Here is a 27,933-nt window from a genome sequence, read left to right as displayed (position 1 = left end):
TGTGCTTTTCTTGCTCTTGCTTTGCATGCATGATTATATCTACCACTGATTATATCTGTTGTGGGCGTAAATCAACAATAAAAAGGGAAAGTTTACTGCTGAACTGATAGAATTTCCTGTGCCATTAAAAATTACCACAGTCATGGAGTTACAGCTAATTGCAACTAGATTAATGCTGCTGATAAATTATTTGAACTAACCACTAATTGTGCATTTTTGCTAATAACTAACAACTCCTGAAAATTGGCAAACAAGTATTGTAGTTTTCTTCTTCCTCCATTATTTGTTTCTTGTTATTCTGCTAACATTTACGTAGTGCTGTATTTTGGTATTTCAAAATAGAAACTTGGCCAAAAAAGGCACAGATTTGTTGCTTTTGAAGTAACCTCCACAAATTGCATGGAGATAGGCTTTATAGAGTGCATCATCCACCATGCTAGCAACCAATGAACATGTTGATGAGGAACTGTCTTATTCACTGTGTTTGAAATCATAAAAATATTTAAAATGTTAGTTAAAGCAATACTTGTCATTTAGACAATAGGCACCAGCATCAAATATTCTCCGACCCAATATAGTAAATATATGGCCGGGACTCTTCATTCTGGTGCCTAAGTGCTCCAGCCAATGGAGAATCGGGTCTCCATTGGCACTGGGTGCGGGGTCCAAATGCGGGTCTCACTCCTTAACCATGCAAATATGTGCATGGTGGAAAGCTCGCCGGATTCTGCCGTAATTCTGGTATCAGGCTACCATTTTGAGTGGGCAACCTAATTCCGAGGCCCGGCGGCAGGTCCCCCCTCCCTCCCACAGAGTTAATCCTGCGCCACTCCCCGCAGACAAGGAGGGGCATCCTCCCGCCCATCATGGGAATAATGGGACAGCATGCATGCAGAAAGGTGATCCAATCTCCCCAAGTCCCCCCATCAGAGACCCCCATTAGTCACACCCATCAGCGACCCCCATCGAACCTCCCATCAGTCACCCAGCCTGAAAGCTGAAGAGAAATCCAGGCAATAGAGTTGAAAATTGGCTGCATTTTCACTTACTCTTTCACGACATCTGCTGCCTCATACAAAGTCTTTAAAGCAGCAGCTGCTTCAAATTCCCTGACAGTCTTTGAAATGGAAATCATCCATTCAATTTCACTAGCCAGTGATTGACAGTTTTATTGGTCTAGACACAGGTGCTTGGTGGATTGTTTATTTAACTATCCACTCATGCTTGAATGCCTCTCTATGACCCTGCCTTCTCCTACTCACAGCAGAAACCACTTAGCTGCTTTTGATGTCATGAGGAGCTGTCAATTTAAAGCCTGTGTGTTTGTGAACATTGTGATTAGCATCAAAGCAGGATACCAACCATATAGGAAGAACAAGGATAAAGGTTCTGCTGAAGGACTATGAGAAACCAGGGGCTAAATGAAAAAGCAGAACCAAAAAGGTAATAATCTCTGGATTACTACCTGATCCATGAGTTAATTGGCACAGGGTCAATAACATTAAAGATATAAATGCATGTTTCAAAGGTTAGTGTGGAAGAAATGGATTTGATTTCATGGGATATTGGCACCAGTCCTGGAGAAGGAGGGAGCTGTTCCGATGGGACGGTCTTCACCTGAATCATGCTGGGACCAGAGCCTTGGCGAATCACATAACTAGGATTGTGAATGGGACTTTAAACTAAATAGTGGGAGAGAAGGTTTAGTTGTATGGAAAATTAGAAAATCAAAATTAAATGAGAAGGTAGAAGTGCAGGTTAATGATGAGCAATTTAAACTAGTTGAACAGGGAGGGGGGGGAGGGCTCAGGAGAGAGGAGTAAAGTTTCCCAAACAAGTACTAGAACAGAGAGTATGGAAAGCAGCAGGAATCTAACTTCAGGTGCAGCAGATAAGGAGAGAATTATGAGAAGGGGGCAGTCAAAGAAGGATTGAAGGTTTTGTACCTACATGCGCAGTATATAAAACAAGGTACATGAACTTGCAATGCAAATTGAAATGAGCATGTACGATGTTGTGGGCATCATAGAGATGTGGCTGCTAGGAGATCAGGGCTGGTATTTAAATGTCCAAGGATATGTGTCCTATCGACAGGACAAACAGATGGGCAGGGTGCCTTGTTGTTAAGAAATGAAATTACACCGATAGCAAGAAGCAATATCGAGTCGGAAGGCGTAGAATCTGTGTGGGTAGAATTGAGGAATCGCAAAGGAAAAAAGACTCAATGTGGAGATATGTACAGGCCCCCTAGCAGTAGTCCTAACGCAGAGCAGAAAATAAATTAGGAAATAGAAAAGGCATTTAAGAAAGACAATATTGCAATAATCATGGTGGCTTAAATATGAAGGTGGACTGGGAAAATCAGATTGGTACCAGTCACAAAGAAAAGGAATTTGTGGAATGTCTACGAGATGGGTTTTTGAATCAGCTTGTGGTAGAACCCAGTAGGGAGCAGGCAATTCTTGATTTTTAAAAAAACATTCTTCTTTTACGGGATGTGAGGTTTCCCTTCAGAAGGTGGTGGTGAGTTGTCCTCTTGAACTACTGCAGCCTTTGAGGTGTAGATACACCCAATGTGCTGTTAGGGAGGGAGTTCCAGGATTTTGCCCCAGCGACAGTGAAGGAATGGCAATATATTTCCAAGTCAGGGTGGTGAGTGACTTGGAGAGGAACCTCCAGGTGGTGGGGTCCCCAGGTATCATTTGGTAACGTGCAATGAGGCAGACTTGATGAGGGAACCTAAGGTGAAGGAACCCTTGGGGACAGTGACCACAATATGATAGAATTCACCCTGCAGTTTGAGAAGGAGAAGCTGGAATCAGATGCAATGGTATTATAATTGAATAAAGGTAACTACAAATACATGAGGGAGGAGCTGGCCAGAGTTGATTGGAGGGGAGCCTAGCAGGGAAATGGCAGTAGTTTTTGGGGGTTATTCGGGAGGCACAACAGAAATTCATCCCAAGGAGGAAAAATTCCAAGGGGAGGACGAGGCTGACAAAGGAAGTAAGGAACAGCATAAAAGCAAAAGAAAAAGTATACAATTGGGCAAGGATTTGTAGGAATCCATAGGATTGGGAAGGCTTTAAAAGCAAGCGGAGGACAACTATAAGAGCAATAAGGGGGGGTGGGAGAAGATGAAATATGAGTGTAAGCTAGCTAGTAATATAAAAGATCATGTCAAGAGTATTTTTTGATATCTAAAAGGTAAGAGAGAGGCTAGAATGGACATTGGACCAGTGGAAAATCAGGTTGGAGAAGTAATAATGGGGAACAAAGAAATGACAGAGTACATAGTACATAGAACATACAGTGCAGAAGGAGGCCATTCGGCCCATCGAGTCTGCAACGACCCACTTAAGCCCTCACTTTCACCCTATCCCTGTAATCCAATAACCCCTCCTAACCTTTCTGGACACTAAGGATAATTTAGCATGGCCAATCCACCTAACCTGCACATCTTTGGACTGTGGGAGGAAACCGGAGCACCCGGAGGAAACCCATGCAGACACGGGGAGAACATGCAGACGCTGTGAAGCCATAGTGCTACCGTGCTGCACAGTGGAACTGGATAGGTACTTTGGATCAGTCTTCGTGGTGGAAGACACCAGTAACATATGAGAACTTCAAAATAGTCAGGGGGAGGAGGTGAATGAAATGGCCATCACTAAGGGGAAGGTGCTGGGGACGCTGAAAGCTGGATAAATCAGCCGGACTGGATGGACTACACCTCCGGGTTCTGAAGGAGATAGCTGAGGAGATTGTGGAAGCATTGGTGGTGATATTTCAGGAATCAGTGGTGGCAGGGAAGGTCCCAGAGGACTAGAAAATAGCTAATGTAACACCCCTGTTTAAAAAGGGAGGGAGGCAGAAGACTGGAAATTATAGGCCGGTTAGCCTGACTTCGGTCATTGATCAGGTTGCAGAAATAATTGTTAAAGATGATATTGTGAGTACTTGGAAGTGTATGCTAAAATAGGGCTCAGTCAGCAAGGCTTCATCAAGGGAAGGTCATGCCTGATAAATCTATTAGAATTCATCGAGGAGGTAACGGGGAAGTTAAACATAATAACATAAGAACTGGGAGCAAGAGTGGGCCTTCTGGCCCTTTGAGCCTGCTCCGCCATTCAATGGGATCATGGCTGATCTTTTGTGGACTCAGCTGCACTTTTCCGCCCGAACGCCATAGCCCTTTATTCTTCAAAAAACTAGCTATCTTTATAACAAAGGTGAGCCAGTGGACATGATCTATTTGGATTTCCAGAAGGCCTTTGACAAGGTGCCCAACAGGGAAAAGGCTTCGGAAATCTGAAAGGGACTTTTGGAGTTTTGCTTCCGGATTCTCTTGAGGTTAACATGCAGGTTCAGTTGGCAGTTAGGTAGGCAAATGTAATGTTAGCATTCATTTCGAGAGGGCTAAAATACAAGAGCAGGGATGTACTGCTGAAGCTGTATAAGGCTCTCATCAGACTCAATTTGAAATATTGTGACCAGTTTTGTGCTCTGTATCTAAGGACGGATGTGCTCGCCTTGAAAGGGGTCGAGAGGTGGTTCACAAGAATGATCGCGGGAATGAAGGTCTTGTCATATGAGGAGCACCTGAGGACTCTGGGTCTGTACTAAATGGAGTTTAGAAGGATGAGGGAGGAACTCATTGAAACGTACAGGATACTGAGAGGCGTAAATATAGTAGCCATGATGTGGAGATGCCGGCATTGGACTGTGGTGGGCACAGTAAGAAGTCTTACAACACACCAGGTTAAAGTCCAACAGGTTTCTTCACCTGAGGAAGGAGCTTCATTTCGAAAGCTAGTGATTCAAAACAAACCTGTTGCCCTTTAACCTGGTGTAATAAGACTAGATATAGTAGGAGAGACTATAACTCGAGGAAACTGCCTTAGACTGACGGAATGATCCTTTAAACTAAGGTGAGGAGGAATTTCTTCAGCCAGAGCTTGGTCAATCTGTGGAACTTTTTGCTGCAGAAGGCTGTGGAGGTCAAGTCACTTGAGTGTCTTTAAGACAGACATTGATAGGTTTTTGATTAATAAGGGGATCAAGGGTTACGGGGAGAATGGGGATGAGAAACATATCCGCCACGATCGAATGGCGGGGCATACTCTATGTGCCAAATGGCCTAATTTTGCTCTCTATCTTATGTTCTGATGGAGGGTCTGTGAAGGGTGGGGGCAACTCCCAGGGCCCTTAGGGGACCCCCCTCCCCCTACAGCCTGGCAGCGACAGAGGAGCACATCATCAGTGTCCTGACCGCCCCCCAGTCTTCATCGCGGCAGGGCTGTGCGTGGCCAACCTCGCGCCAAAGCCTGCCCGGTGTCATTCTCGATGAGGGTGTTGGAGCATCACTGGGGGGTGGGGGGGCTTGGGCTTTAATTGCATACATATGCCCACTTTAATTTACATGTTCCCACCGACACGGAGTGGGTAGCGTGCTGCTGCCGCATGCACACAATGGAGCACAGCATCGGGTCTGTGCCCGGCGCTGAACCCGTTTTTCGGAATCCCGATGCTGGCATCGGACAATGGAGAATTCACCCCATGTATGGGGTTACATGTGGTTTGGAATTTGGTCCAAACACAGTCCTAAATCTTAATCGCAGCAGATCACCCTAATTCACTAGTTTAACATTTTCCTCTATCCATTCTGTGGCTTCTCAGAATGAAATTTCCGAAACAGTGCTACTTTTGTGCAGTACAATTGTGTTACTAGGATATAGATTGTATGGATTGCCCCATCTCATTTCACGTGCAACAATTGTGACCAGAAGACAGGCAACAATTGTGACCAGAAGACAGGCAAGTAAGATATTCAACATCAGTGTGTCTGAAGATATAACACATTGTGTTACACTTTCTTTTAGACAAACCCTTAATTTATGTGTACAGAAGTAGAAATATGATGGTGGATTTTAATTCTTACTTTTATATCCTGTTTTTGTGCCTGTTTTTTTGTATACCAATACAGCACTAGAGTTAAAATTGGCCATTAATTTGTATTAAAAGCAGCAAAGTCTCGTCTCAAGCCTGGCTATTCCAGCTAATCAGCTATATATTCAATCTGTGTTTTGAACCCAATGTGGTATGGTGTTTTTAATCGACTTATAGTGATGAGTTTCTGGATGATGCTTGTCATTCTCTGTAGTATGGCTATGCACTGAATGGTGTCACTTTAAATCTGGTGAAGAAGATATATAAACTTTGTTTTTACAGTTCATTTATCAGACCTGGATGAAAGATTCAAAATCCGTACTAAAAGAGAGGGAGAAAAATAAGCGGAAAGGATGGGAACGCGGTAAAAAAGAAGCAGGAGGTAATGTTGGTGTAGCATTTTGTATTTCACTTGAGACGGATCTGCAACTTTGTAAAAGTAACATTCATAACACTGCTAGTGTGAGTTATCTTAAAGTTATAAATGAAGATACTAGATAAAATAGGGTTGCTGGATTTGACTCCCTGTTTACACTTGGTTGTCATTTGTTCCAGACTCTTTCACTTTCCTTATCCGTTTCCCTTCTTGGTGACCAGATTTGAAATCAGATAATCTCATTGCAACTATTCTGGAGGGCAAGTAGGAGCAGACCTCATTGTATTCTGAATGTTAAATGGAAAGATTCTGGGCGTCATTCAACGGCTCTGTTCTGCCCGGCGCAGATCTGTGTGCAACGAGTGAATTAGACTTGAGTCCCAAGTCAGACTCCGCGCAAGGGCAGCACAAACTGAATATTTAAATGAACTGTACCCCGACACTGGAATCACCCGACACTTGGGACTCACCGACCACACTTTGGAAACCTCACTAGAGTGCCATTTAGTGCTGGCCCACACAAACATGAACCAGTCATAATGGTACCTGCGGGGGTCTCCCAGCCCATTGGAGACCCCCAGTTAGTTTGGGACAGGGCAGGGTGGCACCTTGGTACTGCCTGCCGGCCATCCTTGCAATGCCACCTTGGCGCCTGGGTGACACTGCCAGGTTTGCCAGGTGTCGGGCCCGGGGTGGGCTTGCCAGGGTGAGGGGAGGGGCGGGTGGGGGGTTCCCGGGAGCCTCCCCAAGGTTGGGAGAAAGTGGGGGTCGGGAAGATCAGTTCAGCCTACCAATTTGGCGCCTGATCTGCGAAGCTCGCCAGCATGAAATCCCGCTAAGTGCTGCCTCGGTGGGGAGAAACTTCCCAAGGCCAAAAATAGGGGAAATACAGTTGGATGTTTCACCCCACGAAATGTGCCGTTCCGCGGAATTTATCTTGGAGTTGAATGTTGCCACTTGTTTGTGATTGATAGTTTTTTTTGTTTGTTGAAAAGAAGAGGAGTAATTTTGAAAGAAGATTGTAAATGTTTGGATGTAGTCCATTTCTTTACACATCCAGCATTCTTATGGGTCTTGGAAAACCTGGAAAATTTTTAGATGACTTGTATGGAAATTTCCAAAAAGGCCTCAAGTTATTTAAGAGACATAGAATTTTAAAATATTTATTCATGGCATGTGAGCATCACTGGCAAGGTCAGCATCTTTTGACCATCCCTAATTGCCCTTGAGAAAGTGACCTTGTACTGCTGCAGCCCATGTGTACATTAGCTGTTTGGGACCGAATTCCAGGATTTTGATCCAACGACGGTGAAGGAACTGTGATATATTTCCAAGTCAGTTGCTTGGATGCGAACCTCCAGGTGATGGTGTTCCATATCCTTCTGGTAATGGGTGTGGGATTGGAAGATGCTGTCTAAGGAGCCTTGCTGAGTTCCTGCAGTGCATTTTCTAGATGATACTCACTGCTGTCACTGTGCTTCGGTGGTGCAGGGAGTCAATATTTATGGAAGGGGTGCCAATCAAGTGGGCTGCTTTGTCCTGGGTGGTGTCAAGGTTCTTGAAAATTGTTGGAGCTGCACTCATGCAGGCAAGTGGGGAGTATTCCATCACACTCCTGACTGGATTGGATTGGATTTGTTTATTGTCACGTGTACCGAGGTACAGTGAAAAGTATTTTTCTGCGAGCAGCTCAAACAGATCATTTAGTACATGAAAAGAAAATACATAATAGGACAACACAAGGTACACAATGTAAATACATAGACATCGAGTGAAGCATACAGGAGTGTCGTATTAATCAGGTCAGTCCATAAGAGGGTCGTTTAGGAGTCTGGAAGCAGCGGGAAGAAGCTGTTTTTGAATTTGTTCGTGTGTGTTCTCAGATTTTTGTATCTCCTGCCCGATGGAAGAAGTTAGAAGGGTGAGTAAGCCGGGTGGGAGGGGTCTTTGATTATGACCTGTGCCTTGTAGATTGTGGATAGTTTTGGGGAGCTAGGAGATGAGTTACTCGCCGCAGGTTTCCTCGCATCTGACCTACTCTTATCGCCATAGTATTTATAGGGTAGTCCAGTTCAGTTTCTGGTCAATGGTAACCCCCAGGATGTTGATAGTGGGGGATTCAGCTCTGGTAACACCATTGAATGTCAAGTGGCAATGATTAGATTCACTTTTGTTGAGATGGCACTTGTGTGGCATGAATGTTACTTGTCACTTATCAGCCCAAGCCTGCATACCGTCTAGATTTTGTTTACAGTACCTGAGTAGTCATGAATGGTACAAAATGTTGTGCAATCCTCAGTAAACATCCCTTCCTCTGACTTTATGATGCAAAGTAGGTCAACGATCAAGCAGCTGAAGATGGTTGGGCCTACAACACTACTCTGAGTAACTCCTACAGTCATGTCCTGGAACTAAGATGATTGACCGATAGCAACCACAGCCATCTTTATGACTCCAGCCAACTGAATGTTCTCTCCGATTCCCATTGACTCCAGTTTTGCTTGGGCTCCTTGATGCCACACTTGATCAAATTCTGTCATGATGTCAAGGGAAGTCACTAATCTCGCCTCTTCTGTTCAGCTCTTTTGTTCATGTTTGGACTAAGGTTGTAATGGGTTCAGGAGCTGAGTGGCCCTGGCAGAACCCAAACTGAGCAGCAGTGAGTAGTTATTACAAAGCAACAGTACTTGATAGCACTGCTAATGACCCCTTCCATCACTTTACCGACGATCAACAGTAGACGGGTGAGACAGGAATTGGCTGGGTTGTACTTGTCCTGCTTTTTGTGCACAAGACATACATGAGCAATTTTCCATATTGCCGGGTAGATGACAGTGTTGTAGCTGAACTGGAACAACTTGGCTAGGGGTGGGGCAATTTCTGGAACACCAGTCTTTAGTACTATTGCTGGAATATCATCATAGTCATAGCCTTTGCAGTATCCAGTGTCCTTAGCCATTTCTTGATATCACATGGAGTGAATCGAATTAACTGAAGACTGATATCTGTGATTTGGGTCTTAAGAGGAGGCCAAGATGAATCATCCACTCGGCACTTTTGGCTGGAAATTGTTGGAAATGCAACATTGTTGTATCTTTTTCATTGATGAGCTGGACTTCCCATCATTGAGGATGGGGATATTTGTGGAGCCACCTTCTCCATTGAGTTATCTAATGATACACAACCATTCCCGACTAGATATGGCAGGACTGCAGAGTTTAGATCTGATCCATTGGTTGTGGAATTGCTTAGCTCTATCTAACACTTGCTGCTTCTGTTCTTTGGCACGCAAGTAGTCCTGTGTTGTAGCTTCACCAGGTTGGCATGTTATTTTTAGGTATGCCTGGTGTTGCTCCTGGCATCCCTCTTGTACTCTTCATTGAACCAGGGGTGATCTCCTGCCTTGGTAGTAATGTTAGAGTGGAGGATATGCCAGGCCAGGAGGTTACAGATTGTGCTCGAATACATTTCTGCTATTGCTGATGGCCCACAGTGTCTCGTGGTTGCCTAGTCTTGAGTTGCTAGATCTGTTCAAAATCTATCCCATTTGCATAGTGGTAGTGCCACACAACACGATGGAACCTGTCCTCACTGTGAAGGTGGGATCCAACAAGGACTGTGAGGTGCTCACTACTCCTGATACTGTCATGAACAGATGCATCTGCGGCAGGCAGGTTGGTGAGAATGAGGTCAAGTATGTTTTCCCTCTTGGTTCCCTCACCACATGACGTAGAGCAGCTATGTCCTTTAGGACTTGGTCTGGTTAGTCTGTGGTACCAAAACACTCTTGGTGATGGATGTTGAAGTCCCTCACCCAGAGTACATTCTGCGCCCTTGCCTGTACTGATCCATCAGCTAATGGGGGATGCTACATGGTACAGTAGGTTTTCTTGCCCATGTTTAACCTGAGCCATGAAACTTCTTGTGGTCCACAATTGATGTTGAGGACTCCCAGATGTTGTTGTGTCACCACCTCTGCTGGTTTTGTCCTGTCAGTTAAATTCCTTTCGAACTTTGTAACAGTTTGATACAACTCGGGGACATGTTTTGCCATTTCAGAGGGCAATTAAGAGCAAACCATATTGCTGTGAATCTGGAGTCACTGTAGGCCAGACCAGGTAAGGACGGCCGGTTTCCTTCCATAAAGGGCATTGGTGAAAGAGATGAGTTTTTCCGATAATTGATAATGATTTCATGGTCATCATTAAGACTTTTCATTCCAAATTTTTATTGAATTAAAATTCTGCCATGGTGGTATTAGAACCTGGGGCGAAGTTCTCCCGAAACGGCGCGATGTCTGCCGACTGGCGCCCAAAACGGCGCCAATCAGACTGGCACCGCGCCGCCCCAAAGGTGCGGAATGCTCCGCATTTTTGGGGGCCGAGCCTCAACATTGAGGGGCTAGGCCGACGCCGGAGGAATTTCCGCCCCGCCAGCTGGTGGAAACGGCCTTTGTTGCCCCGCCAGCTGGCGCGGAAATGACATCTCGGGGCGGCGCATGCGCGGGGGCGTCAGCGGCCGCTGACAGTTTCCCACGCATGCGGAGTGGAGGGAGTCTCTTCTGCCTCCGCCATGAAAGAGTGCCCCCACGGCACAGGCCCGCCCGCGGATCGGTGGGCCCCGATCGCTGGCCAGTCCACCGTGGGGGCACCCCCCGTGGTTAGATCGCCCCGCGCCCCCCCCCCAGGACCCCGGAGCCCGCCCACGCCGCCTTGTCCCGCCGTTCAAAAGGTGGTTTAATCCACGCCGGCGGGACAGGCAATTTATCGGCGGGACTTCGGCCCATCCGGGCCGGAGAATCGAGCGGGGGGGCCTGCCAACCGGCATGGCGCGATTCCCGCCCCCGCCAAATATACGTTACCGGAGACTTCGGCAACCGGAAAGGGCGGGATTCACGGCAGCCCCCGGCGATTCTCCAACCCGGCAGGGGGATCCTCAGAACATTATCATGGGTCTCTGAATTTCCAGTGCAGTAACAAGATAGGCTCAATCTGTGTTCAGATATTGGTTGTGGCTCCCATAAAAACATTATGAGATCACTTGGGTGTCCATTTGAAGATGTTAAGGAAAAATGGAGCAAATGCATAGATCACACAACTGGAACATTATTGAATTTATTCACATGCCACTCCATTATCTTTTGGTTAGGTCACATTGCAATTGAATGTGAAGAGACAGAAGAGCTGCCAACACCAGAGGAAGTGCGTAAAAATTCAAAAGCGCCAGGTATAACCGACCTTTTCGTTAGAAGAGAGACAACTTTATGCAGAAATCCATCACAAAATGAAATTATGTCAGTTCTCAATTTTAAAGTAACGTTTAACAATTCGAGGTAATGGCTTCACACAATGAAGATGCCTCTCCAGAATTCATACATGTAGATTAGCTGTCCCATCAGGGTTTTCAGTTTCATTTTAATAGGCAGAACACCATATGGGATACAAATATTTGGGGCAGGATTCTCTGTTTGCTGATGCCAAAATCATGTCAGGCGCAATTTGACGCCAAATTGCGATTCTCCGTCACCTTGAAAATGGCGTCAATGTGTTTCACTCTGCATGTACATTAGACACAATTTGCATATCGTTAGCGGGCCCGACCCGGTACTCTCCAGGTCCTCCGCGATTCTCCTCCTCCGATGGGCCGAGTTCCCGATGGCATGGTTCACTTGTGCTTTTAAAAATTTTGAAACCAGCATTGTGGCTGCTGAGGGAGAGAGGGGTTATAAAAGGTTTCCAACATCGCCAGTTGTGTCACTGGCCAGGTGTTTCTGCCAGGGCTGGGGGGAGTAGTAGGGGGTGGCCAGAAGGTGGGCTGTGGGATCGCGGTGGACGGGCACGGAACACCATTGCTGCAGCCGGCAAGACAGCCATGCAGCTGTGCACACTGCTAACAGCCCACTTTGAACCTGGTACCATGGGTCGTATAGGTATCCCCCTAAGGCACCCCCCTGGATGCTCCCTGCTCCCAGCCAACCCATCAGCTGTATGGGCGTACTCCAACACAACCAGTGCCTTTGTTTTGGCAAGTGTGTGGGAGTGTTATGTGTATGTGCGGCTACAGCTTGTCAGCCTCCTGAGTGTCAATCACGGACTCGGTGAATCCCACACTTTTTTATTAGAATCGATTGTGTTCCAAGCGGCATCAGTGATAGCCATTTTATAGTAGCATAACCGATGCAGGTGCAGCGCTGATCTTTCTGTCGTGAAAGTCCACGGATTCTCCATTGACGTCAACACTTAGTCTCAGAAATGGGGAATCACACCCTTGATCTCTGTGCCTACATACCTAAAAAGAAACTTGTGCACAAAATTCAGCACCCTCTTTCTTATCATTGTAGCTATGGAAAAATCTCTTATGACTTATCAATGTCACAAAATTTCACACCGTATTATAATTGAAAAGCAGAAGAGTGCTGATGCTGAAAATCTGAAATAAAAACAGAAAATGGCATAAGTCATAGCAGGAAAGAATAACTGGGCAGGATTTTATGGTCCTTCCTGCTGGCAGAAGCTTCTGGTCCCACTGAAGGCAATCCTCCAGGGCGAGTTCCTCAGCAGTAGGGGGCATAGCCTCAAAATAAGGGGAAGTAGATTTAGGACTGAGTTTAGGAGGAACTTCTTCACCCAAAGGGTTGTGAATCTATGGAATTCCTTGCCCAGTGAAGTGGTAGAGGCTCCTTCATTAAATGTTTTTAAGATAAAGATAAATAGTTTTTTGAAGAATTAAGGGTTATGGTGTTTGGGCCGGAAAGTGGAGCTGAGTCCACAAAAGATAAGCCATGATCTCATTGAATGGTGGAGCAGGCTCAAGGGGCCAGATGGCCTACTCCTGCTCCTAGTTCTTATGTATAGCCAGCGAGCAACACAAGTGGCCATTGATTTCGATGAAACTGGAAGATCCCGCCAGCCGCAAATGGTGAGCCGGAAAAAGCACTGCGGGGAGGGTGGAAAATCCCGGTCATTTGAGTTAACAGTAAAGGTCGTTGACCTTTCATTTGGTTCAAAATGTTAGTACTGTAACTGGCTTAGTCATGAGGCGGCAGGGTTTAAAATAATTTCCTTAATCAAATATCATTGAGTTCTTTCTAAATAGGTGATAAAATTGTTCATATATATTATCTAATCAGAAAAAGTAATAATCTAACTCTAATCCTGGTCATTTTTTGTTTTCACAGCACTTTTGTCATTTACAGATATTTCACATGACCTGTCCCAGTGTTGCCTTGCACATGATCCTGTGTTGCTCCATATTAAACTTCACCTGTCGTCTTTTTCTTTGGCGAATAACAACATTAAAAGGAAGCAGTATAGGCTAAATTTTGTTACTTTCTTCTTGTGGCTCAGATAAAAGAGCGCATATCTTCAATTTAGACCTGGAGTTCAGGACACACAATTTGCAGTTGCACAGTTTTCCATCTAAATAGGAACAGAAGTAGACCACGCAGCCCCTTAAGTCAATTGTACCATTAATTAGATCATGACTGATCTCTGCCTTGACACCAACTATCTGCCCTGACTCAGCAATATTGAATGCCATTTCATTTACCAATCTCCGCTTTAAAATTTTTGATTGGCCTAGTTCATTTCAATGGATAGTAAATCTTGAAAATCTACCTCTCATGTCTGAATTTCAAGTATGCATTCCGTGCTGGAAAGGCTAAATTGACTCTTACAATTCTTAACTGACTTTTTCTAATCATGCTTCTCTCTTTGTTTCCCAGATAATGTTATCAAACGAGTGTTTAATCTTCTGAAGTTCACGTGGGTTCTCTTCTTGGCTCTGGTGGACAGTTTTACAAAATGGCTAAATTCAATCTCAAAAGAGTGCATTGATATTTCTACAGTGCTGAGGATAGAGAGATGTATGCTTACGAGAGAAGTGAAGAAGGTATGGCAAATTTGAATAATCTTTCTATAAATCCTGTTTATTGATTGAACAGATTTAGGGCCTGATCTAACTGAATTGTAACAGGGTCCCATGTCGAGTGCATTTAGCCAGATGTTTCCCAGGGCTCGCAGTGCCGAGAAACACCATGCTATCTAACGGGACTTTGTTGCAATCCAGGGCCTCAGCGATGCCGCACTTACTCCCGTTTCCTGGTGTCTCAGTCTCTCAACCCCACCCTAAGCCCCAACTCATCTATAAGGGGGTCATCCCCCTACTCACCCAGCACCCCACATGGGCAGGGCACCCCCAGGCCCATTCTCCGGCACGGGAAAAATGTCACCCTGTCATCTTGGCACTACCAGCTGGCAGTTCCACCTGGGCATTTTGGCAATGCCAGGCTGGCTCCCATGTGGCACTGCCAGGGTTTCAGGCTGAAATCAGCAGTGCCAGGTTGTCACCCCGCCCAGAGGACAACCACCTGGGGGCCTGTGATCCCCTGGGAGATCCCAGGACTTCGGTAGACAACTGATGACGCGCCAACGGCATTGTGACTGTGCGCGCGCATCTCGATGATGCCGATTTGGAGTGGGTGGAGCGTTGCGAACTGGTGTCAAACTGATGCCTGCTTTGATTCCGACGTTGGAAGCCATTCTCCACCCAATCGCCGTTCCTGATTTCGGCGTTGGACTACGGAGAATCCTGCCCATTTAACCAAGATGTGCTTTCTCAGACTTGTTCAATACAAATTAGTCCTGCATAATTGATTGATTATCTGTTCATCATCTTTCATGTTATTCTAGGGAAATGTCCCATGCCGTGACAGTATCCAAAATTACTACAAGCACCAGATGAAAATTCATAGTTCACGGGAGTCAAATTTGGATCGAAATGACGATGGTGCCAGATGTGTTGCTTTAACTATCCACGAAGGAAACCGAGAAGTGGGTGCTGAGAGAATGGATAGCATGGATTCTATAGCTTCTCGTGATAGTCTGTCCAGGTAGTTCTTTATAAATGTTTGTTCCTAACACTTTATTATTTGTGCCCTGTTGGAAAGTATTTGAATCAATTCATTCAGTCTGACCAGACCTGAACTTTGGAAATGTTCATTAAAATCAAAGCCAAGATATACCTACAGCAGACAACAATACTAAAAATCATATGGTTTGTTAAAAGAAATTTGTGCAGATCACAAATTATCCTGATTGTTTTGAATAGAGTTTGAGTGTTCAAATGTTTAGCGAATCCAGATATTGTATTTTAAACACTTATAAAATTAGTTGGTGTATAATTGTTCCACCAGCCTTATTAAACTTGCTCTATTGTATGAAAGTAGCAGAAAGTTACCACAATTGTGCCCATATAACTCAAGAGTGCAAGATACGCAACTTGAACAGTTTTTTTACACAAAAACTGAATTCATTACAAAGGATCTTACTTGAGTCCATGCACATAATTGTCAGGCTATTGTTTTTGTTAAATATACATATATATGGCTTGGACACGAGTCACAGGCTGAATGCTTGCGCCTGAATGCCAAGGCCTGAAATGCACCCTCAAGTCTCTTTATCATCGAGTCAGTAAGCTATGGACACTAATAGGCAGCTCATTGGCATAGGGGAATGGAAGATCGAGCTGCTGCAATTTCAGTAGCAGTGCTCTGGTAAGTGAGTACATAAGAACTAGAAGCAGGAGTAGGCCATCTGTCCCCTCGAGCTTGCTCCACCATACAATGAGATCATGGCTGATCTTTTGTGGACTCAGCTCCACTTTCCGGCCCGAACACCATAACCCTTAATCCCTTTATTCTTCAAAAAACTATCTATCTTTATCTTAAAAACATTTAATGAAGGAGCCTCTACTGCTTCACTGGGCAAGAATTCCATAGATTTAACAACCCGTTGGGTGAAGAAGTTCCTCCTAAATTTACTTCCCCTTATTTTGAGGCTATACCCCCTAGTTCTGCTTTCACCCGCCAGTGGAAACAACCTGCCCGCATCTATCCTATCTATTCCCTTCATAATTTTATGTTTCGGAAAGATCCCCCCCTCATCCTTCTAAATTCCAACGCGTACAGTCCCAGTCTACTCAACCTCTCCTCGTAATCCAACCCCTTCAGCTCTGGGATTAACCTAGTGAATCTCCTCTGCACACCCTCCAGTGCCAGTACGTCCTTTCTCAAGTAAGGAGACCAAAACTGAACACAATACTCCACGTGTGGCCTCACTAACACCTTATACAATTGCAGCAGAACCTCCCTAGTCTTAAACTCCATCCCTCTAGCAATGAAGGACAAAATTCCATTTGCCTTCTGAATCACCTGTTGCACCTGTAAACCAACTTTTTGCGACTCATGCACTAGCACACCCAGGTCTCTCTGCACAGCAGCATGTTTTAATATTTTATCATTTAAATAATAATCCCTTTTGCTGTTATTCCTACCAAAATGGATAACCTCACATTTGTCAACATTGTATTCCATCTGCCAGACCCTAGCCCATTCACTTAGCCTATCCAAATCCCTCTGCAGACTTCCAGTATCCTCTGCACCTTTTGCTTTACCACTTATCTTAATGTCGTCTGCAAACTTGGACACATTGCCCTTGGTCCCCAACTCCAAATCATCTATGTAAATTGTGAACAGTTGTGGGCCCAACACGAATCCCTGAGGGACACCACTAGCTACTGATTGTCAACCAGAGAAACACCCATTAATCCCCACTCTTTGCTTTCTATTAATTAACCAATCCTCTAATCCATGCTACTACTTTCCCCTTAATGCCATGCATCTTTATCTTATGCTGCAACATTTTGTGTGGCACCTTGTCAAAGGCTTTCTGGAAATCCAGATATCCACATCCATTGGCTCCCTGTTATCTACCGCACTGGGAATGTCCACAAAGAATTCCACTAAATTAGTTAGGAACGACCTGCCCTTTACGAACCCATGCTGCGTCTGCCCAATGGGACAATTTCCATCCAGATGCCTTGCTATTTCTTCCTTGATGATAGATTCCAGCATCTTCCCTACTACCGAAGTTAAGCTCACTGGCCTATAATCACCCTCTTTTTGCCTACCTCCTTTTTTAAACAGTGGTGTCACGTTTGCTAATTTCCAATCCGCCGGGACCACCCCAGAGTCTAGTGAATTTTGGTAAATTATCACTAGTGCATTTGCAATTTCCCTAGCCATCTCTTTTAGCACTCTGGGATGCATTCCATCAGGGCCAGGTGACTTGTCTACCTTTAGTCCCATTACCTTGCCCGTCTCTACCTCCTTGGTGATAACAATCCTCTCAAGGTCCTCACCTGTGATAGCCTCATTTTCATCAGTCACTGGCATGTTATTTGTGTCTTCCACTGTGAAGACCGACCCAAAATACCTGTTCAGTTCCTCAGCCATTTCCTTATCTCCCATTATTAAATCTCCCTTCTCATCCTCTAAAGGACCAATATTTACCTTAGCCACTCTTTTTTGTTTTATACATTTGTAGAAACTTTTACTATCTGTTTTTATATTCTGAGCAAGTTTATTCTCATAATCTATCTTACTCTTTATAGCTTTTTTAGTAGCTTTCTGTTGCCCCCTAAAGATTTCCCAGTCCTCTAGTCTCCCACTAATCTTTGCTACTTTGTATGCTTTTCCCTTCAATTTGATACTCTCCCTTATTTCCTTCGATATCCACGGTCGATTTTTCCTCTTTCTACCGTCCTTCCTTTTTGTTGGTATAAACCTTTGCTGAGCACTGTGAAAAATCCCTTGGAAGGTTCTCCACTGTTCCTCAACTGTTTCACCATAAAGTCTTTGCTCCCAGTCTACCTTAGCTAGTTCTTCTCTCATACCATTGTAATCTCCTTTGTTTAAGCACAAAACACTAGTGCTTGATTTTACCTTCTCACCCTCCATCTGTATTTTAAATTCCACCATATTGTGATCGCTCCTTCCGAGAGGATCCCTAACTATGAGATCATGAATCAATCCTGTCTCATTACACAGGACCAGATCTAGGACCGCTTGTTCCCTCATAGGTTCCATTACATACTGTTCTAGGAAACTATCGCGGATCATTCTATAAACTCCTCCTCAAGGCTGCCTTGACTGACCTGGTTAAACCAATCGACATGTAGATTAAAATCCCCCATGATAACTGCTGTACCATTTCTACATGCATCCGTTATTTCTTTGTTTATTGCCTGCCCCACCATAATGTTACTATTTGGTGGCCTATAGACTACTCCTATCAGTGACTTTTTCGCCTTACTATTCCTGATTTCCACCCAAATCCGATGTCATCCCTTACTATTGCCCGGATGTCATCCTTAAATAACTGAGCTACACCACCTCGCTTACCATCCACTTTGTTTTCCGAATAGTTTGATACCCTTGGATATTTAACTCCCAGTCGTGAGCATTCTTTAACCATGTTTCTGTAATGGCCACTAAATCATAGTCATTCACGATGATTTGCGCCATCAACTCATTTACCTTATTCCGAATACTACGAGCATTCAGGTAAAGTACACTAACGTTGGCTTTTTTACCTCTGTTCTGAATCTTAACACCTCGATCAGTAACCTCTCCTAAGTTATATTTCCTCTTAACCTTTCTCCTAATTTTCCTTGTCGTTGAACCCATATCTTCATGTAACAACCTGCCGCGTCGCTTACCATTAATGTTTTCACTTCCCGTTTTATTCCTTTTAGTATTCCTGGTCCTATTCACTGTACCTTGTACTGTCGCCCTTTTTGATTTTTGACTATGGCTTCTCTGCCTTACACTTTCCCCCTTCCTGCCTTTTGTTTCTGTCCCTGTTTTACTACCTTCCAACTTCCTGCATCGGTTCCCATCCCCCTGCCACATTAGTTTAAACTCTCCCCAACAGCTCTAGCAAACCCCCCCCAGGACATCGGTTCCAGTCCTGCCCAGGTGCAGACCATCCGGTTTGTACTGGTCCCACCTCCCCCAGAACCAGTTCCAATGCCCCAGGAATTTGAATCCCTCCCTCTTGCACCATCTCTTGAGCCACGCATTCATCCCATCTATCCTGACATTCCTACACTGACTCGCTCGTGGCACTGGTAGCAATCCTGAGATTACTATCTTTTGAGGTCCTACTTTTTAGTTTAACTCCTAACTCCCTGAATTCAGCTTGGAGGACCTTGTCCCTTTTTTACCTATATCGTTGGTGCCTATGTGCACCACGACAGCTGGCTATTCACCCCCCCTTCCCCATAATGTCCTGCAGCCGCTCCGAGACATCCTTGACCCTTGCACCAGGGAGGCAACATACCATCCTGGAGTCTCGATTGCGTCCGCAGAACCGCCTGTCTATTCACCTTACAATTGAGTCCCCTATCACTATAGCCCTGCCATTCTTCTTCCTGCCCAGCTGCGCAGCAAAGCCAGCCACGGTGCCATGAACCTGGCTGCTGCTGCCTTCCCCTGGTGAGCCATCTCCCTCAACAGTATCCAAAGCGGTATATCTGTTTTGCAGGGAGATGACCGCAGAGGACACCTGCACTGCCTTCCTACTCTTGCGTTTTGGTCACCCATTTTCTATCTCCCTCAGTACCTTTCACCTGCGGTGTGACCAACTCGCTAAACGTGCTATCAACGACGTCCTCAGCATCGCGGATGCTCCAAAGTGAGTCCATCCGCAGCTCCAGAGCCGTCAAGCGGTCTAATAGGAGCTACAACTGGACACACTTCTTGCACGTGAAGGAGCCAGGGACAGTGGACGTGAACCTGAGCTCCCACATCGCACACGAGGAGCATGACACGGGTCTGAGATCTCCTGCCATGTCTTAAACCTTCAGTTAACTTCAACAATTACAATTTCCCTAAAAAATAAATAAACAATGAAGAAAAAAATAAATAAATATACCAATGAAAAGAAAAAGAACACAGAAAAACTACTTGCCAGTCGCTTACCAGGGATAAAAAGCACTTCCTGCCCACCCAGTTTCGAATTCCCACCTAGATTCATATTCCCTAACTCACACTTGGTTCTGTCTCAATCTGGCTGTGTCTTTTCTGGCTCACTGGGAGAACTCACTCCGTAAAAGGGATTGGTAATGGATGTGTTTTAGTGGGGAAAGAATGATCAGTTAGAGATGCAGCAGAGTTCTGGTATTCCTGAGTATTGCCCACTCAGGTATGGCTACCTCAGACCAAGTCTTGGAACAGGAGCCTCAAACAAACTTGAGTTTTGATGCAAATAAACTAATTTCAGAAATGGGCACAACATACAACCATAAGTGACATGACATGGTGAAGAGATTCATATGAATAATTTCTGATTCTGAGCTGGAACCTAATAGGGAGTCTTGCTCCATTAACAACATGAAAGCACAGAAATTAGAAGTTATGCTGAGCACTTTAGACCAACTAGTTATTCTAATTCGCAAGAACAATGCAAACCAAATCTATTTGGGAACTTTTCCTGGAATAAATGACAAGTATTAATTCACTAAACCAATGCAAATTGATGCATATGACATTCTACATTTTCATTGAGTTTATGTTTTCTGGTTAAATTAGAATTGCTGCTGTTATGAAGACCCAGGAGGCCCTTTAGGTGAATAAATGCGTGTTTATTATAGTCATAGAAAACTGCCGCTATGGTGGCGTGCACACACTTAGTCCCCATAAGGTCTACCAGAATGCCAGTCCCTGTCTGGCCGGCTTTTACATAGCCCGGTACTGAGCCCCAGCTGAGGGGCCTCCACCAGTAGCGGGGAAGCTCGAGTCCCATGGGGACATCAATTAGGGCATTCCCATGGGCCTCGTGAGGGTTATTACACCCCTCCCTCCCCAAGTCCAAAAGTTCCCCTCCAGTGGCCAGCTGAGGGGGCCTTCTTTGCAGTGTTGAGGGTGACTGTGCCGTGGAGGGGTGTGTATCAAGTTGTTGATCACCTTTTTTGTGACAAACAACAGAGGTTAACAGCCAGCAGAGTCGTCCATAAGTGCTGATGCATCCGTGTCCATATCCGTGGTCGAGTCGCCATCATCATCCTGTCAGTCCAAATACTGGCCCACGGTGGGTTGTGCTTCTTGACTGTCTGGTGGTACGAGGGGCACTGGATGTGCCTGGCATGGTTTCTTTTGAGGCAGGTTCCCTGCCCTTGAGGTGGTCCATGTGTTTTTGTACGGTCTTCTCTCCGGTTCTTGCATGAAACAGACCCCGTTCTTTCCAACACAACCCCAGGGACTCAATGGGCGCATCCCCAAAATTAAGGGCATGCACGGCATCTCCAAGTTTAAAGCCTCTCTCAGGCACCTGTGGGTGTGGTACTCCTTTTGGAGGTCCTGCCTTTACTCTACTTTCCTGCCTAGGCTTGGAGGATACCATCCCCCACACTGATCTCCTGCTGATTCATGATGTAGATGCGTGGCACTGGTGGGGTGCTTCCCTGGGTGATGCAGTGGTATTGTCACTGGACGAGTGAACCCAGGTGTTGTGTTCTGTGATCCCACCGTTGTCATGATGTACAGAACATCTAGTTGTTTAACTAGAAAGGTGATTCATTATCAAGACTTGGAAAGATAACTAACAGATTACTATACAGACAAAGACTCCGAGATGAATTCTCCTGGAACTATTCTAAATGCGACTATCCTCTTGTACGTCCTACTACCAAATGGCGGGTATCTCAAGTCACGTGAAGACGTCTGATGCCACCAGCTGGTTGGAGGTCACGTTACTAACTATATACAAAACTGTGCACAGGCATATCACCACATCCCCCTCCCTTTGGAAATGTTGACATTCATATTCACATATAAGTGTGTCTTACAAAAACATGATTTGTATTATTATTTAACACATGTTATATACATATACAGGTGCAACTGTGCTTCAAACAATATGATCTGCCTGATGAACGTGTACCTGGTGTACAGCTTATTGTACATCGACAACAGAATCACCCTGTTGATCTTCTGGGTGCTTATCAGCTTCCAGATGTCGCTTTTGTTTCTAGAAGACCGGTTTCCTTGCAGATCTTAACACCTTGTTTATCCTTTTGCAATACGTCCTGAAGGTTGTTTCCTTGCTGGCCTTGCCTGCGTTACCAGCTTCTTTAATTTCTTCATGCAATGCTATTTGCTGCATTGTTGTGTACCTTCTGGCCTGTGGGCCACATTGCCGATGTGTTCTTGTTTAGTATCACAGTTGGGACTTGCGGTATCCTCCACTGTCCTTCTCTTAGATTTCATAGAATTTACAGTGCAGAAGGAGGCCAATCGACCCATCAAGTCTGCACCGACCCTTGGAAAGAGCACTTTACCCACACCTCCACCCGATCCCTGTAACCCCGCCCAACATTTTGGACACTAAGGGCAATTTAGCATGGCCAATCCCCCTAACCTGCACATCTTTGGACTGTGGGAGGGAACCGGAGCATCCGGAGGAAACCCATGCAGACACAGGGAGAACGTGCAGACTCCACACAGACAGTGACCCAGCCAGGAATCGTACCTGGGACCCTGGAGCTGTGAAGCAACAGTGCTATCCACTGTGCTGCCGTGCCGCCCACAACTATTTGGCAGTCTTCCTCCTTTTTTATGGGAGGGATCCTGTGACTCCGCCTTTTTTCTATTTGGCTTTGGTAGCACCCGCCTGTCACTGGGCTGCTCCATGGTAGTGGTTGCTTGGAAGCAGATGTCCAGTGTCAGCATCCTTTTGAGGGCCTGTGCGCTCATGGTCAAGTCTGCATCTTCAGCAGCAGCCCGCAGAGCCTCGCACTCTGGACTCTGGGTAGGATACATGTCCCCAACGTGGGTGCTGATCCTTCATCCTGTGTTTGACCCCCATTGGGTGGCTCATTGTCACTCGACATGATGATGTATGGGTCATCGTTTGCTGAAGGGCGGATTAGTGGCTCATCCTCACCTGGCATGATGATATATGTATCATCTGACGTTGTAGAGCTGCGCACACACACAGCCATCTGCTCTTCTAGCATGTCTTTTGGTGGAGTGCCCTCAAGTATTGGTGAGTCTACTACTGGAACCACTTTGTCGGCCTGAGGTGATTCACTGTATGCCTCTGGAGTTTCTCCAGAAGTGATATTATTTCTTCCGTTATCAGTCAATTCGCAGCTGAGTTACTCTCATCTGAAGTGTCTGCTATTGTAACCTCGCTTTCAACCTCTGCATACGCCATCTTAGAGCTTTCACACTTATCGGTGTCCTGCGCAGACTGGACATCCCTTTTGATCACCTCGTCACTCCTGCCAAACCACCTGTATAGCGCTTCATAGCTGGCCTCAGCTAACTGACCATCTGACCTGCAAACCACCTATATAGCATTTCATAGTCATCCTCATCAAGCCCACCATCTGAATCTCCACTTTTCTCATGGTACTCATGTTCCTCGCAATTATCATCGTAATAATCATCAGAGTCATCGTCATCTGCAAAGGTTCTCCTGTAAAGTACGACATTGCACATGGAATTATGGGTTCACGCAAGGGGCAACCAATTTCAAAGTCATCAACGAGTCTCGCTGAAGAACTTTTATTTAACACACCTGGAACTTCAGGTGTGTTATAGTTGTCTATAATGTGTGATGTAGTTGTCTCTGGAGCAACTACATCACAGCCAGCAGGTAAGTGTTTGGCTTGTAACTGGCAAGTGATTTCTCTCTCTTTGACTTTCTCCTAGCTGTGTAGTTCAAATTTAACTTCAGGTTTAAGTCATGGCAGGAGAGCTCAGACCCGTGTCATGCTCCTCTTGTGAGATGTGGCAAGTCAGGGACCCTTCTGATGTCCCTGACTCCTTCATCTGCAAGAAGTGTGTCCAACTGCAGCTCCTGTTAGACCGCTTGACGGCTCTGGAGCTGCGGATGGACTCACTTTGGAGCATCCGCGATGCTGAGGAAGTTGTGGAAAGCACATTCAGTGAGTTGGTCACACCGCAGATTAAAATTACTGAGGCAGATAGGGAAAGGGTGACCAACAGACAGAGGAAGAGTAGGAAGGCAGTGCAGGGATCCCCTGCGGTCATCTCCCTCCAAAACAGATTTACCGTTTTGGAAACTGTTGGGGGAGATGGCTCACCAGGGGAAGGTGGCAGCAGCCAGGTTCATGGCACCGTGGCTGGCTCTGCTGCACAGAAGGGCGGGAAAAAGAGTGGCAGAGCTATAGTGATAGGGGATTCAATCGTAAGGGGAATAGACAGGCGTTTCTGCGGACGCAAACGAGAATCCAGGTTGGTATGTTGCCTCCCTGGTGCAAGGGTCAAGGATGTCTCGGAGCGGCTGCAGGGCATTCTGGAGGGGGAGGGTGAACAGCCAGCTGTCGTGGTGCATATAGGCACCAACGATATAGGTAAAAAACGGGATGAGGTCCTACAAGCTGAATTTAGGGAGTTAGGAGTTAAACTAAAAAGTAGGACCTCAAAGGTAGTAATCTCAGGATTGCTACCAGTGCCACGTGAAAGTCAGAGTAGGAATGACAGGATAGCTAGGATGAATACGTGGCTTGAGAGATGGTGCAAGAGGGAGGGTTTCAAATTCCTGGGACATTGGGACCGATTCTGGGGGAGGTGGGACCTGTACAAATCGGACGGTCTGCATCTGGGTGGGACCGGAACCAATGTTCTCGGGGGGGTGTTTGCTAGTGCAGTTGGGGAGGGTTTAAACTAATGTGCCAGGGGGATGGGAACCGATGTAGGAAGTCAGTGGGGACGGAAACAAAAGGCAGGAAGGGAGAGTGTGTAAAGCATGACCAGAGAAAGCAGGGCAGAGAGCAAGGAAGGTCTACATTAAACTGCATTTATTTCAATGCAAGGGGCCTGACGGGCAAAGCGGATGAACTCAGGGCATGGACGGGCACATGGGACTGGGATATTATAGCTATGACTGAAACATGGCTAAGGGAGGGGCAGGACTGGCAGCTCAATGTTCCGGGCTACAGATGCTATAGAAAGGATAGAACAGGAGGTAAGAGAGGAGGGGGAGTGGCGTTTTTGATTAGGGAGAACATCACGGCAGTACTTAGAGGGGATATATCCGAGGGTTCGCCCACTGAGTCTATATGGGTGGAACTGAAAAATAAGAAGGGAGAGATCACCTTGGTAGGACTGTACTACAGGCCCCCAAATAGTCAGCGGGAAATTGAGGAGCAAATATGTAAGGAGATTACAGATAGCTGCAAGAATAATAGGGTGGTAGTAGTAGGGGACTTTAACTTTCCCAACATTGACTGGGACAGTCATAGCATTAGGGGCTTGGATGGAGGGAAATTTGTTGAGTGTATTCAGGAGGAATTTCTCATTCAGTATGTGGATGGACCGACTAGAGAGGGGGCAAAACTTGACCTCGTCTTGGGAAATAAGGAAGGGCAAGTGATAGAAGTGCTAGTGAGGGATCACTTTGGGACAAGTGACCATAATTCCATTAGTTTTAAGATAGCTATGGAGAATGATAGGTCTGGCCCAAGAGTTAAAATTCTTAATTGGGGCAAGGCCAATTTTGATGGTATCAGACAGGAACTTGCAGAGGTAGATTGGGGGAGACTATTGGCAGACAAAGGGACGGCTGGTAAATGGGAGGCTTTTAAAAATGTGTTAACCAGGGTGCAGGGTAAGCACATTCCCTTTAGAGTGAAGGGCAAGGCTGGTAGAAGTAGGGAACCCTGGATGACTCGAGATATTGAGACTCTGGTCAAAAAGAAGAAGGAGGCATATGACGTACATAAGCAACTGGGATCAAGTAGATCCCTTGAAGAGTATAGAGATTGTCGAAATAGAGTTAAGAGGGAAATCAGGAGGGCAAAAAGGGGACATGAAATTGCTTTGGCAAATAATGCAAGGGAGAATCCAAAGAGATTCTACAGATACATAAAGGGGAAAAGAGTAACTAGGGACAGAGTAGGGCCTCTTAAGGATCAACAAGGGCATCTATGTGCAGAGCCACAAGAGTTGGGTGAGATCCTGAATGAATATTTCTCATCGGTATTCACGGTGGAGAAAGGCATGGATGTTAGGAAACTAAGGGAAATAAATAGTGATGTCTTGAGAAGTGTGCATATTACAGAGGAGGAGGTGCTGGAAGTCTTAAAGCGCATCAAGGTAGATAAATCCCCGGGACCTGATGAAATGTATCCCAGGATGTTGTGGGAGGCTAGGGAGGAAATTGCGGGTCCCCTAACCGAGATATTTGAATCATCGGCAGCCACAGGTGAGGTGCCTGAAGATTGGAGAGTGGCGAATGTTGTGCCCTTGTTTAAGAAGGGCAGCAGGGAAAAGCCTGGGAACTACAGACCGGTGAGCCTAACGTCTGTAGTAGGTAAGTTGCTAGAAGGTATTCTGAGAGACAGGATCTACAAGCATTTAGAGAGGCAAGGACTGATTCGGGGCAGTCAGCATGGCTTTGTGCGTGGAAAATCATGTCTCACAAATTTGATTGAGTTTTTTGAGGGGGTGACCAAGAAGGTAGATGAGGGCAGTGCAGTAGACGTTGTCTACATGGACTTTAGCAAAGCCTTTGACAAGGTACCGCATGGTAGGTTGTTGCAGAAGGTTAAAGCTCACGGGATCCAGGGTGAGGTTGCCAATTGGATTCAAAATTGGCTGGACGACAGAAGGCAGAGGGTGGTTGTAGAGGGTTGTTTTTCAAACTGGAGGCCTGTGACCAGTGGTGTGCCTCAGGGATCGGTGCTGGGTCCACTGTTATTTGTGATTTATATTAATGATTTGGATGAGAATTTAGGAGGCATGGTTAGTAAGTTTGCAGATGACACCAAGATTGGTGGCATAGTGGATAGTGAAGAAGGTTATCTAGGATTGCAACGGGATCTTGATCAATTAGGCCAGTGGGCCGACGAATGGCAGATGGAGTTTAATTTAGATAAATGTGAGGTGATGCATTTTGGCAGATCGAATCAGGCCAGGACCTACTCAGTTAATGGTATGGCGTTGGGGAGAGTTATAGAACAAAGAGATCTAGGAGTACAGGTTCATAGCTCCTTGAAGGTGGAGTCGCAGGTGGACAGGGTGGTGAAGAAGGCATTCGGCATGCTTGGTTTCATTGGTCAGAACATGGAATATAGGAGTTGGGACGTCTTGTTGAAGTTGTACAGGACATTGGTACGGCCACACTTGGAATACTGTGTGCAGTTCTGGTCACCCTATTATAGAAAGGATATTATTAAACTAGAAAGAGTGCAGAAAAGATTTACTAGGATGTTGCCGGGACTTGATGGTTTGAGTTATAAGGAGAGGCTGGATAGACTGGGACTTTTTTCCCTGGAGCGTAGGAGGCTTAGGGGTGATCTTATAGAGGTCTATAAAATAATGAGGGGCATAGATAAGGTAGATAGTCAACATCTTTTCCCAAAGGTAGGGGAGTCTAAAACTAGAGGGCATAGGTTTAAGGTGAGAGGGGAGAGATTCAGAAGGGCCCAGAGGGGCAATTTCTTCACTCAGAGGGTAGTGAGTGTCTGGAATGGGCTGCCAGAGGTAGTAGTAGAAGCGGGTACAATTGTGTCTTTCAAAAAGCATTTAGATGGTTACATGGGTAAGATGGGTATAGAGGGTTATGGGCCAAGTGCGGGCAACTGGGACTAGCTTAATGGTAAAAAACTGGGCGGCATGGACTGGTTGGGCCGAAGGGCCTGTTTCCATGCTGTAAACTTCTATGATTCTATGATTCAGGAGGATTGAAGAAGTTGAAGAATGAGGTACAGTTTTCGTAACTGCTTTACGAGCATTCTGA

The 27,933-nt window shown here is 45.7% G+C and overlaps 1 protein-coding gene across 5 annotated transcripts in view; it reads left to right on the top strand.

Moving 5' to 3' along the window:
* The window catches only part of LOC140385819 (piezo-type mechanosensitive ion channel component 2-like), a 1,561,269-nt gene that overhangs the window by 1,322,211 nt on the left and 211,125 nt on the right, over window positions 1–27,933 (top strand). For all 5 annotated transcript variants that reach the window (XM_072468377.1, XM_072468380.1, XM_072468378.1 and 2 more), the window contains 4 exons: window positions 6,229–6,328; window positions 11,471–11,548; window positions 14,046–14,212; window positions 15,013–15,212. In XM_072468377.1, the coding sequence (XP_072324478.1) occupies window positions 6,229–6,328; window positions 11,471–11,548; window positions 14,046–14,212; window positions 15,013–15,212 (545 nt within the window). The remainder of the gene's footprint in view (window positions 1–6,228; window positions 6,329–11,470; window positions 11,549–14,045; window positions 14,213–15,012; window positions 15,213–27,933) is intronic.

The sequence above is a fragment of the Scyliorhinus torazame genome, chromosome 11 (genome assembly GCF_047496885.1).
Source record: "Scyliorhinus torazame isolate Kashiwa2021f chromosome 11, sScyTor2.1, whole genome shotgun sequence".
NCBI lineage: Eukaryota > Metazoa > Chordata > Chondrichthyes > Carcharhiniformes > Scyliorhinidae > Scyliorhinus > Scyliorhinus torazame.
This window is presented reverse-complemented; position numbering and strand designations above follow the sequence as displayed.